General features: G+C 44.8%; 1 protein-coding gene across 2 annotated transcripts in view; it reads left to right on the top strand.

The window, feature by feature from the left end:
• MATCAP1 (microtubule associated tyrosine carboxypeptidase 1) overlaps nucleotides 1–13,217 on the top strand; it is a 153,189-nt gene that overhangs the window by 52,710 nt on the left and 87,262 nt on the right. For both annotated transcript variants that reach the window (XM_085639170.1, XM_085639169.1), the window contains exon 5: nucleotides 12,674–12,979. In XM_085639170.1, coding sequence (XP_085495296.1) covers nucleotides 12,674–12,979 — 306 coding nt within the window. The remainder of the gene's footprint in view (nucleotides 1–12,673; nucleotides 12,980–13,217) is intronic.

Here is a 13,217-nt window from a genome sequence, read left to right as displayed (position 1 = left end):
AACACAGACCTTTTAAAACACATTTGCTAATGCTGGGTATAGAAACATAAAACCCCAGCTTCTTGATAATGAGTGAATCACTCATCTGGAACTGAGATCAATTGACAGAAATTTCCTTCATTCAATTTAGTGGCTGCTAGTATTCGAACACCATGTTTTCGGGTGATTTTTTTTTTTAAAATTTAACTTTTTTTTTATAAGGACTGGGAAAACATCAATACTAAAACTCCAGAATAACCATGATCTCATTACAACATCACATACTGTTCTTTAACCATGTTGGGGATGGCTTTTGTAGCTGATAATGATCCTAAAAAAATATTTTGTACGAAAGCTCATTTAGGCCATTGCTTGGACCTGCTTGCATATCTTTTTTCACAGTCCACAGCATAATCTCAGCTCACAATAGAGTATCAAGTAGTCAGGAATCCTGTATAGAATCGTCTAGGTTCTGGCCGCCTGAGGCCATTTAGTGTGACTGATTGCTATCAAAGTGCCCAAATCACTTGAATGAACCTAAATAAGGCACATGTTTAGTCCCTGTATCTGTGAAAGGAAAATCAAATCTCTCTTGTACACAGAAATTCTATGTTATAAAAATATGCCGTGCCTTCTCGGAGAAACTATGGTTTATGACAAAGCACATCTGGCTGCTCTACAGTCTCTGGAAAATACATCTGTAAAAAGTAAATTATCTAAACAAACACAAACTGGGAATGGCAGACACCGAAAAGCCCTCACTGTACTAAATATTGCAGTGGTAGGGCCATCTGATACGAGAGCACCGTCTTTTCTAGAGAAAGCTCAGCGACTACTGGCGAAAAAGGTACCCCAATATTAATTCTGTATTCTGATCAATATGACGACTACCTTTTCCACCTTACCCACCATATCTCTTGGTGCACTCTTCTCCTTCCTTAACAACGTGAAATCTGCTCACTGTTTCGTGCCCCCTGTTTTTTCTCAAGTCTGAAAAGATTTAAGCCACTAGGTCCAACTGAGTTCACTTTGGTAAAAGCATCTCACAAGCCAATGCCTTCCCTAGTACTTCATAAATTGTCGGGCGCACTACTGATCAACAAATTTCTCTTAAAACCACAAAATATCAGTCCCTTAAACTTTCCTTGATTGGCCAAATGAAAATGAGTGAATGTAAGAAATTGGATTATTATTTGCAGTGGGTGACTATCCCCCTCTTGGAATAATCACAACCATTGTCAGGGTGAACCCTCAATGTCACTAAATAAAAACGTAGTTCTATCCCTGGTAGCTTTGACATAGAGCAGACAGGCTTAACTTGGGGCAATGCGTAACGTGTTTCTGCAATACCAAATCAGTAATAAGTCAGATTACACAACAAGATAAATCCCAAGCCGAATTAGAAAGAGTAAGATTGAATAAACAAAATAACACCAAAAATTGAGAAACAAAATAAGGGCAACTGGTGATACGATTTTTTGTGTGTAATTTTTAAGTAGGAATAGCATCTAGAATTATAAAGTTTAAATGGTCGATGTAGACTGGGACCTAGGTGCAATTTTAGGGAGGCCATGATGGAGTGGTGGTTGAATACACCATTCAGGTTTGTCCTAGTCCAATATTTTACCTTCTGATTTAGTCCTTTACGTCCCAATCCACCACACAAGTGCACTTTTAAAGCCTCCCGACCCCTCCCCTGATGCCAGGTGAGGCTCTTAGAGGGAGATCCACAGTGTGTAGAGCAGAAGCCAACAGCAGCGTCCAGTCCGGTTCCAGTTGCCACTGTTCAGCTGAGCAGTTAAAGGAAAGGCTTCTTGTAACTCATTTTATCCCTGTAAATTGAACCAGGGGTCAGCCTTATGACCCTTGGAGCCTAGTTCTGTGTCCTGGGTACAGGATGGAGCAAGTCCAGTCCTTCTGAGCTCCTCTGAGGTCATGGACAGTAGGTTCAGTCCTCTTCTGTTCCTCCTGTCCAGCAGTGTTCTGAAGTGGTGCCTGGAGATGGTACCTGTATGCCAGGCACAAGCCAGTGGATGGAAATTGAGTTCTGGGCACGCCCCAACCAATGAAGTACGAGTCCCTGGGGACAATAACACTACCCACTATGGGCATTTTCAAGATAGCGAAAGCCTTCCGCCAAACTAAACTTGAGCTCTGAGTACTGTGTGTGTGGCATTATGGCAATTCTAGTATCTTCTCACATCTTTCAACAAAAATTTAGTTTGAAGCAGCTGTACCCTCAATAAACTAGATAGATGTCTAGCAAAAAGAAAGCAGGATTTTCCAGCAGCTAGACCGTGGATACACAGGAATTGTCTTGGCATCCTGTTCTTGTCCCCTTAAAGTGTGCCCCAGTGTTATATGTAAACCCAGTAGACCTACCAAGCAAAATTGGACATTCCAGCTTGATTTGACACTGCAGTGTCAAAAGGGATGCCCACACCTCCCACCCTGCATATTCGGTGAGGTTCAGATGAGAGATCTCTGCCTGGGAGGCATTTCACACCTTTTTCACATCTATTTTAATGTTAATCCCTAGCTGGGAGAAGTTGGAGCGCAAAGTAAAATTAGCCTCCAGAAACTCCGGGCAGGGAATAGGTAACTTTCTAAAAGTTACTTTTCCTTTATTTTTATTATAACTCCAACTTCACCATTGAATTGGATTTTTGATAGCTATTAAAATTAGTGCTTAATTATTTTCTCTCTAGTCCCATTCCGAGATACAGTATTAGGATTGTAATCTAACTGGTTTTTGACATGGGAAAGCTAAGACTGCCACAGTGAAAAAAGCTTTTGGGTGCTAGTCACTGTAAGTACATGTTAACTGTAAATTTCTACATGTCCTAAATTTAATTACCATGCTCCCTGCCTTGTGAACTACAGGGACTACATTGATTTGATTGATATTTAAAAAGGAAGGTCTGATCTGTCAAAAGGGTTTATTTTGGCATGTTGAAAGTTCAGTTCCTACACTGCTGTAGTCAAGCTACACTGGTAAGCCTGAAGCCAGGTTTTACAACCTCACTGTAGAAAATGGCACAATATGTGTTTCAGTGCACTACTGACATTTAACTTACAGTCCCCGGGTCCCGTTTGTACCAAAAACTAGGGACTTGTATGTAATTTATATATGCAAATTAGAAGTATACCAATTTCAAAATGTTGAAGGAGGAGCACGGGCACTTTACCCCTGGTTAGCAGGGGAAAAGTACATTGAGTTCTACAGCCAGCAAAAAGAGTTAAGGGAAAAATGTAAGGTGACCTCACACCAAACTTTCAACACGTTCAGCATTTTGCTTGTTTGTAGCAGAGATAGCACTGTGTGTGAATCACTTTCTACAATCCCTTAATAAACAGGTGTATCATATTTTCTACCAATGGATCGATCCATAGCCTGCAGCAGTATGGACCATATGTTTCTTGCTAACATGCTCTTTGCCTGCAATGGCAGTCCCTAACTCAGTTTGAAATTGGGTGACTTCATTCTTCGAAGACATTCTGGATGTATTAAATCATTTGTCAAGCTCTGACACTCGTGCAGACTGATGCAACCACCCTGCCTCTGAACACCCAAATTGATCAAGTGCCATAGAGACTTCAGACGATTTATATGGTATGTACATATGTCACACCCAATGGCTTCTCTGCAGGGGCCTTGCACTTTGTATAAAGGGCAGAGTAGAAGAGGGTTAAACCAGTTCCTAGAGCAAGACAGTGTATGTGTAAAAAAGGAAGAAAATAATGCTCACTTCTATGGCATTCAAAAGAAAACCTAACCAGAAAAGTTAGAACCAAGGTTCAGTAAATGAATGGAGCAAAAAGGAGATTTCCTAATGCCAACCTCAAACCAAATCCAGAGCAATCCAAGAAGAAATTGAGATAATGAGCAACAAATCAATTGAAGAAACAAATCAAATATATAGAGGCTGTCTCTATAAACCTAATTTTGGAGCATTGTATGCCAGTATTCCTTTCCTTCCATAGCAACCTAGAAGGAAATGGCCTCTGACCATGTTGAGTCCTCCATTAGGCATCTTCGGCTCCCAGGTTTGTTGCAGCCTTTGGCTGCCAGGGCAGGAATGCACGCACAATTATTAAATTATATGACTGTTTCGCGGACAAGGGACACACCATGTTGCCTGCTCTAACCACACCAAATACTGCATGCCGCATTGGCTTTCCGAGAAACAGTGAGCAGCAAAAAACACATGAAAAGGGGGACTCCTAAATGCATAATTCTATTTTACTCTGTCTCTTTAAGCTTGCTTGGCATATAACACAGCAAAGCTAGTGATAGCCCAGGAATTATCGCAATTTAAGACAACCCCTCAACTAGAACGGGACCAATTTAATTAGGTATTTTGAAAGTGACAAGCAATTTACATAAGTCTGGCTATGTCATCATACACTGTCATTCATCATGGGGGCATCCCAAAATGAATTAATCCTGCCTGCCTCTTCTGAAATGCTTGTCGATTTTCAAGAACCCATCTATTAAGACTGCCCAAGCCTGTAGGATACCTGTAATGAAGCAGCAGGGCTGATAGAGAGAGCTAGTGTGTGCACATGCAGTGCAGCCCCCTCGAAGAGCTGTCCTGTCTTTCTTGGTAGGAGAGATACCTCCTGAAGCCACTCTGCATGGTGACTCATTGTACCCCTTTGACAAGAAGCGCCACATTTTAATCTATTGTCTGGATGGAAATGGTGAGCCTGCAGATGTGCTCAGTAAATTCAGTCTGAACTTGGAACGGTCAACCAGCCCACAATACATCCCAGCTTGCCATGGCTCCCAGGCAACAATGTGTAATTGTTAAGGTGGGCCACATGTAGTAAAGCAATTTGCATTGGCAAGAATTAAAGGTGGTTATAGGAGCAGAAACCCTGGGCTTTATCTTATCCATTGATGGACAGCATTGCCTTTCTGGGATATTAGTCTATCGCCCCCCAGGATATGCAGCAGATTGTCTCATCCATTAATCAAGTATTGGCCCCTTCAAGTATTAGCCCCTAGATGCATCTCTTACGCCATCTTCACCATGCTTGGTGATTTTAATATCCCCTTAGAGTTGTCAGAGAAGCCTTTAACTATGTGCTTAGTGGAAGCTTTAGCCTCTTTTAGTTCAGTGAAAGTCCCAAAGGGGACCACCCATATAGCTGGCCATACCATTGATGGCATATACTCTAATGCAACACTAAAAGTGGGGTCTCCCTTTATAGTACCATGGTCGGATTACTTCTTTGTCTTTTCGTGGATATTTAGTACCCATGGATTAGTTAAGGAGCACCCTTCTGGACTCTAAACTCGAGATCCCGGACTCCATTAGAGAAGGGGACCGGGCGATCAGCTCATGGCTTAGGAGGGTGGCTGATCTTGTAATCCCCAACTCGGCCTCCAGAAAGGCTACAAAGACTCTGAAGGAGCAGCGTGCAAGAAATTAGAAAGTGTGTGGCGGCACGTGTATCTATACCCTGATAAAGTCACTTATAAATTGGCCCTGAAATCCTATCATAAAAACCTTAAGAGGTCTCGCAGCACCTTCTAATCTCATTACATTAAGGAGGCTGAGACTGATGGGAGGTAGTTTTTTAAAATAGTAACTACCTTTACTGATCCTAAAGTTACGTCCCCTCCTCTGGAACCTATGGTCCCTATGCTCCCGATTGAGTGACTTTTTTTTTTTTTCAAGAGAAAATCCTCAGAAACCAGACTAATTTGTTGGGGGAGAATAACATTTCAGTAGGATTAGAGTTAGAAGAACCATCAGATCGATCACAGCACCCATTACTGGCTTCTTTTCTGGTGCCATCTGTGGAGGATGTGAATGCCTCTTTTTTTAATTGCAGATCAGGGTCCCCAATGGATCCGATACCCCCCACATATGAAAGTCAATCTCAGACATTATTGCTCCGGTGTACCAGAAGCTATTTGTGCGAGCTCCCTCGACACAGGCGTAATACCTGACGACTGGAAAAGAGCTAGAGTGATTCCCTTTTTAAACAAGCATTTGCAATGCAATAGGTCTCGCATTTGCGAGAGTTTGAAGTATTGGCACTGTAAATGACAGTGCCTTTTATTTATGTTTTGAAAACCTGCAAGCGGTGCCTAAACACACACTTTGTACTTATAATCGCTGCTTACGAGAAGGCTGGCAGAAAAAAAGAGGCACAGTTACTGCCAGCCTTGCTTTTTGTAAGCAACAACTATAAGTACAAAGTCCGCGTTATTTGGGCAGGATCCCCTTCCTAGTTGGCCAGCAAACTCGGTGTGCTGTTATATATCAAGAGGGAGAGAGCGCAATAAGGTCCAGCATACATGCTCTGATTAGCTAGTCAAGATCACAGGGGTATGCAGTTCCTAGTAAGTACTTCTTCGCTGCTCACCTTGCCTGGAGCCGAGCTGTTGATTCCTTTTGCCGTCGCCCCAGGAGGGGCCATCTGCCTTAATTACCGCGTCTGGAGGAGTCACTGTGGGGTAAAGGCACTACACGGGACTCCGTATCCCAGGAGCCCGTGTGGAGTAGCACCTGTGCTTTTCCCCGCCCATCAGCCTCTTCTTCAGGACGCCCTATTAAAGTCGCAGCATCATCCGCTACGCGCCGGACGAAGCCCGGACAAAGGGCGGACCGTCTGTGGCCGGAAGAGGCCGGGCTGGGCCCTCCCTCTAAACGTTGGTATTACCGCATCTGTCCCCATCCAGGTATTGTTACCGATTTGTGTGGTCATTCGCCCAATGCTGTGGATGTGGACTAGGGTTGTGTCTACTGGACTTCATCTATGGTAACCTCCCTACTCGTTGTAGGCTTGACATAGTTCGGGACCCCCTGCCTCGATATTTTTCTGTTGTCACCACTTATTCCCCGTTGCAACTCACTGCCTAATTTTGTGCCAGGGCTTTGTTGTGATTTTATGTAAAGCTCGGCTTAGTAGCAGCAATGTCAACTTGTTCTGGGAAAAGTTTGAGGGGGAGCATGGGGGGTATGGCGGGCACCATGGACCAGTTTATCACCCGTGTGGCCAACGTTATCGACAAAGAAATTAACATGGCCGAACGGCGGCTATCTCAAAGCCCGTTTGGCGATAGACGATCTTCGATTGGCCAGTTAGCCCAGACACCCTCCCCGGACCGAACTTCGGATATGGAGGTCCGTCCATCCATCGACAGTGACCATAACCCTCTATCCCTATCTTTGTCCCCTTTGTGGAAGGGTAGCTCCCCTCTCTCAATCCCCCATGTGTGGAAATCAACACACGAAGTATGCCCCTCTAACTGTGGCAGGCGCCTGAAATGGAAGAATTTTATCGGCAATGAGGCCAAGATGTGGGAGGCACAATCTATATTAGCTAACATTCTACCTCGCTTAGATTCCCCCTCTATCAGTGCGCCGGAGGTATCTGCAGTTTTTGTACAAACCACAAAGGCTATAGGTGAGTTATTTATAGTCAAGAACGCGGGGAAGGGGGCCAATATGAGAGATGGCAGGAAGGGTCCAGCCGGGTGGTTCTCAGGTGCATGCCGAGTGGCCAAATGGGAACTACTAAAGGCAGTAAAATCTAAGAATAGAGCCCTGGTTTGTGCCGCAAGGGGCAATTATAGGAGGGCCTTAATAAAGGCAAAGGCAGACTGGGAAGACCAGTTCTGGTGCGACCTAAAGGCCGCAAGCTTAAGGAAGGATGCAAAGGGTTTTTGGGACCTATTGAGATCTAGGGAGAAACCTGTGGACACAATGATTACATGTAACGTTCCTGAGAGTGCGTGGGTTGACCACTTCTCCCAACTTTATTCAATGGCTCGGGAAGAGGGGGATAGTTTGAGTGCACGACACCCTCTTGTATCTTCCCATTTTAAGGACGTGCTTCTGTTTACATCTAAGGAAGTGGTGGGGGCGATTAATAGTCTTGTGCCCAACAAAGCAGCAGGTCCGGATGGCATTCCCGGAGACTTGCTACGCACCAATCCGGAAGACTGGGGAAAACTGATCTCTGCCCTATTGAATTCCAGTTTTGAAGGGGCAATCTTCCCGACTTCATGGAAGGGTGCTGAGGTCGTCCCAATTTTTAAGAAAGGCTGTCGGAACGACCCAGCCAACTACCGCCCAATAAGTCTCCTAGATACTTCACAAAAGGTGGCTGGAAAGGTGGTTTTGACCAGGATATTGCAGTGGGTAGAGGAAAAGGGCATTCTCTCAGACTTTCAGGCTGGCTTCAGATCAGGCACGAGGACAATAGAGCAATCTTTTCGACGTATGATGCTTTACTGGAAGGTTGTTCTATTGGCCAAGGGCAGTCTGTATCTTGCTTTTATAGATTTACGGACTGCCTTTGACCTAGTTCCCCGTAGCCAACTTTGGAGAGTACTTGACGAACAGGGTATTCCACCCTATTTGTAAAACCTGTTCATAAATCTCCATGCCGACAATTTTGCACAGATCAGGTGGGGTAATCAGGGGCAAAAAACAGCATGCATACCTGTAAATAGAGGGGTACGCCAGGGATGTGTCCTCGCTCCCACCTTGTTCTCCCTGTATGTCAATGGAGTGGTGGAGCACCTGCTTCATCATCCTGCAGATGCACCATCCCTGGCAGGCAGAAGAATACCTACCCTCCTATTTGCAGATGATACCCTCCTGATCTCTAAAACCCCGGCAGGTTTGCAGAGTCTATTAGCCAACTTTAAGTCCTTCTGTGATGCGAGAGGGTTAGTCATCAACACTGCGAAGACCAAGTATTTGGTCCTTAACCCCCCGAAAAAGTTGGCTAAACCACCGACTCTAGATTTTGTTGCCCTCGAGAGAGTCTCAGAGTTCGACTACCTCGGTATTCGGCTCTGCGACTCCATGAGCTGGAATTGCCACCTCCAAAAGATGCTGCTGACTCACAAGAGGGTGGTGGGTGCCCTGCTCAAGGAACATCGTGCTTCATCCCTGAAACCCATCGCTGCTGTTTTAGACATCTACAGGGCAAGGGGTGTTGGCGCTGCTCTATATGGGGATGAACTCTGGGGGGTCCATAAGGTGGATCATCTATCCCGCTCGGAAAGCAAATTCCTCAAAGATCTAATGGGGCTCCCCTATAGCACCCCAACCCTCCTACTGCTTCTAGATACGGGCACTCGGCCACTCAGCGACCAGGCTAGGCTCCGCCCTCTTCTTTTATGGGCGAGAATATGGACAACACCAGAATTATCCAGTTATGCGGATGGCCTAATCGATGTGTTGGGGTCATCAGACTGGGCCAAGATTCCTTGGTTGAGGGAAGTCAAGCGTCTTCTCTTCAGCCTTGGCCTTGGCGAAGACTGGAATAACAGAACTGCACCTCCTAAGCCAGAGCTGAAAAAGATTTATTGGAGCTGGGTAGCTGGCACTAGAAGTAGCAATGCCAATCTGTGTAGGTCCTCTATGGATTTTCTCCTGATTAAGGAAGTGCACTTCTGTGAACCTTACCTGGATGTCATCTCAAACCGTAAGGACAGGGCCCTATACTTCCAATTCAGAGTAGGTTTACTCCCCGTTGGAGAATTGACCTCCAGGTGGAAGGCTCCAATCCAGACAATTTCTTTTTGCCCTTTTTGTGAAAAAAGGCCCGAGTCTGTCCCCCATTTTCTGTTCGAATGCCCGGCCTATGCAGCCCCCCGGAGTAGATGGCTCAAGCCTCTTTGTAGAGAACTTGGAACTAGACTCCACGCAGAGGCCCTGCGAATACTAAAAAATGATCCACGGCCCCTCTTTGCTTGTGGTTTAGCCAAGTTCCTAGGCTGGGCTTGGCGTATCAGATCAGCTAGGCTTTTGTATCTTGTTTAATTTGTTTTTATTCAAAAACACATTGGTCTTAACTTAATTTATTGGCACCAGTAGCAGCCCTGAAATGTTTGTTTACCTCTCCATGCACTGGTTCCTTTTTAATATCTTATTGTGTATTATTGCATTCCTGCTTTTTAAGATATATTTATATCAAAATAAAGCCTTCTTGACTGACTGACTGAGTAAGTACTGATTTGTATACTTAGGTTAGTTAAGTTCCACATAGTCTGCAGGGAGCATTACTCTGTAGGAACAAATACCATCACACACCTAGATGGGTGTCATGCTTCGTCATTGAGTTTCAGATTAGGTTTTTATGGTCCTTAAGAAAAGCCGTTAGATCATTCACATAACTAAATTAGGTATGAAACCTGTCGGCCTTCAGTTACCTTAGATTATCACTTTTAGTAGGTGGCACCACATATTTTAACATAGGCAGCAGGACTCAATCTTTATAATATTTCTGTAAAGTACCCCCTGTCCTATTTTTATCCCACTCTTTCACATATTTACTTAAAATACACCATTCTACTATTTTGCCCTCACTTTACCATACAGCTTATGAAAAGATCTTCGGTAAAGACCCATTGAGGGTGCCCGTTGGGCATTGCAGGCCGGCCTAAAGTGGAGCAAAACCCAATGATGAAGCATGGCACCTATCTAGGTGGGCAAGAGCATTTGTTCCTACAGAGTAATGCTCTCTTGAGACTCTGTGGAACTTAACTGACCTAAGCAGACAAATCTGAACTTACTAGGAACTGCATACCCCTGTGATCCTGATGTGCTGTTTGATACCCAGCTTTCATTTGGAGAAAAAGGTGTCAACAGTAGTGAAATCCTGCTTTTGGATTTTTCTCATGTTGGAGTTTCTCACTTCCTTGCCCACGAGGCCCAAATCACAGTGGTTAGAGCCCTGATATTATCCAGGTTAGACTACGCTAATGTCCTGTATCTTGGCCTCCCGGAATATCTGGTCTAGCGTTTACAGGTCATGGAGAATATGGCAGTCAGCCTAATATACAAAGTTCCGAATTACACTTCGGTGTCTTTTTTTCAGGGCAAACTTATCTGGCTGCCAGTTCATCAGCGTATGCGCTATAAAAGATTGACTCTAACAGACCAGCCCCTACAATAGGGTACCTAGGTACCTGAATGACTTCTTTGAGGCATACTGTCCTGGAAGGCTGTTGCACTCTAGCTCTGCAGGTCTTATTGTGACTCCTTGCTTTCAGAAACAGCGGAGGGGAGGTTCCTCCTTCACTGTCAAAGCAGCTGATTTGTGCAATAAACTACTGAATCATTTTAGACGGATTCCTAAAGAAGCTAAATTCAAAAAAGAGTTGAAAAGATTCTTATTCAGACTATAATGGGGAGTATGTGCAACAACCTCATGTCTATTCACCTTTTGCATGCCTAAAAGTCCCGGGACACTCCTCGGAGTAGCCATGCGCTATTGAAATGCCTCGTTCATTCATTCAAATACACACATTTCAAATGATTGTCGCTAAGGGAAGACCTGTGCCCCCCGTTGTTGTTTTCATCCCTGTTGTGTGTCTTATGTTTACTGTCATTTCAATGCCTTTTGCTGCACACTGCTAGGTGGGACCACTCTCCAAACTCTGTGAATAATGCTTCCTTTACATCTGCCCTTTTCATATTCCTTGGCACCTTTTGTCTCTAGTATGCTGACCAATAGAATTGCGGAGGAGGGTTCGAGAATGTAAGTTGTTGCAATGTGTTACACCGCATATTAGCTCAGTTGGTATTAGTTTTGCATTTTCTTGTTGCAGCCGTTCTTCTGCGCCTCTTGGCTTTTGGGGGCTTCCCATGGCCTTTTACTCCCATTCCTGTATCCCATCACACACTTCTGTAATTGTTTCCTGGTTTCCACGCAGAGCTGTTGAACAACAGTGGTAGCAGTTGTCTGCAGATTTGACAGAAACCATCTTGAATGTAGAACAAAAGTAAAAATGCTACAGCACCATTTCCCTCCTTTGCTGTATAGCCAGTTATTTAACCTCCACTGGTAAAATAACCATTTGGAATGTATTTGGATGCCTTGGGAGAACTTGAGGGAGTTTTCATAGTTGTTTTGAAGCTTCAGGTGGAGTTGGGTGTTTTCGGCATACATCTGGTACCCAGACTTGTAGGAATCCAGGTGGTTTGCTGAGGGGGCCATGTGAATGATAATGTGCAGTGGGAGGTGAGGCACAACCTTGAGGAATGCCACAATGAATGTTGAGTGTTCTAGAAAGCAACGGGCCTAGTTTTACTTGATGCGTTCAGTTTTGTGAGAAGAAGGAAGACCACACCCGAACCGTAGCGCCAGTGCATGGTGAGGTTGCTGCCCATTTATGAGTACAGGGTGGTCAATGGTGAAGGCGGCAGATAGGTCAGGCACTATCAGTGCACACAGGAGACCTTGATTGCAGACTTGGAGAAGTTCCCTTCATATATGTGACAGAGTAGTTTCAGTTTTTGTTTTCAGACCAATTCTGATTAAAGTTACTGAGGGTGCCGTTGGATTGCAGGTACAGAGTTGTTGTTTTTTTTTTTTTTTTTTTTTTTTTTTGCTCTCTGTTTTTCTTTCCTTTTTCTTTTTCTCTTTCTATATTATTCCACAGTCTCACTCTCTGGTCAGTCGTGAATTACTTTCCCTGCCGTCCCTTTCTTTTAGTGTCACTGCCCAGTTTCACATACATAATCTCTGTCACAATTCCCTTCATTGCTGAGGCTTTTCTGTTCAACTCCATATCTGCATATTCCCTTCGTACCCTTGTAGATATATTTTGTGTGTGTGTGTGTGTGTGTCGGTGCGCGCGCACACACACTCCCGGAGGAATATTCTTTTCTCTTTGCTCTCCATTGCGCTTAATGCAATTCTTTTTCTTTCGCAGGAACTCATTACCTCCGCGGGGTGAACAACACCCGGCAGCCTTGGCATTCGTCAGATGGGCGCAGGCAGTATGGACTGAAGCCTGCCAACCCAACGGAGGAAGGCCTTGCCAGCCTGCACAGCGTCCTGTTCCGCAAGAACCCCTTCCTGTGGCGTGCGGCGCTGCTGTACTACACCGTGTGCCGGGCGGCCCACCTGCCTTTCTGCCAGCTCTTCCGAGACTTGCAGCAGTTCGTCGCGGACCCCAAGGTGCGCTGGGAGTACTGCGTACGGGCCAAACGAGGACAGACAGACACGTCACAGCGGGGTAAGAAAAGAAACTGCTGCATATAGGTGGTTATAAGAACTGTGTGCTGTCTGTGTTCTTGTTCACTTACTCATTGTTGAAGAAGAGGAGGTAGTCATTGAACGAGTGAGTCAGTTTAGAGGGGTGGTTCCTCTTGCTGTTCTTTTAAAGAGCATTTCTGCTACAGAAGCTGCTGTTCATATTCCGGGTGGAACTAGTCTCCATGTCCCCTTTAATACCTTATTATTCTATTTCTGCA

The sequence above is a fragment of the Triturus cristatus genome, chromosome 12 (genome assembly GCF_964204655.1).
Source record: "Triturus cristatus chromosome 12, aTriCri1.1, whole genome shotgun sequence".
NCBI classification, from domain to species: domain Eukaryota; kingdom Metazoa; phylum Chordata; class Amphibia; order Caudata; family Salamandridae; genus Triturus; species Triturus cristatus.
This window is presented reverse-complemented; position numbering and strand designations above follow the sequence as displayed.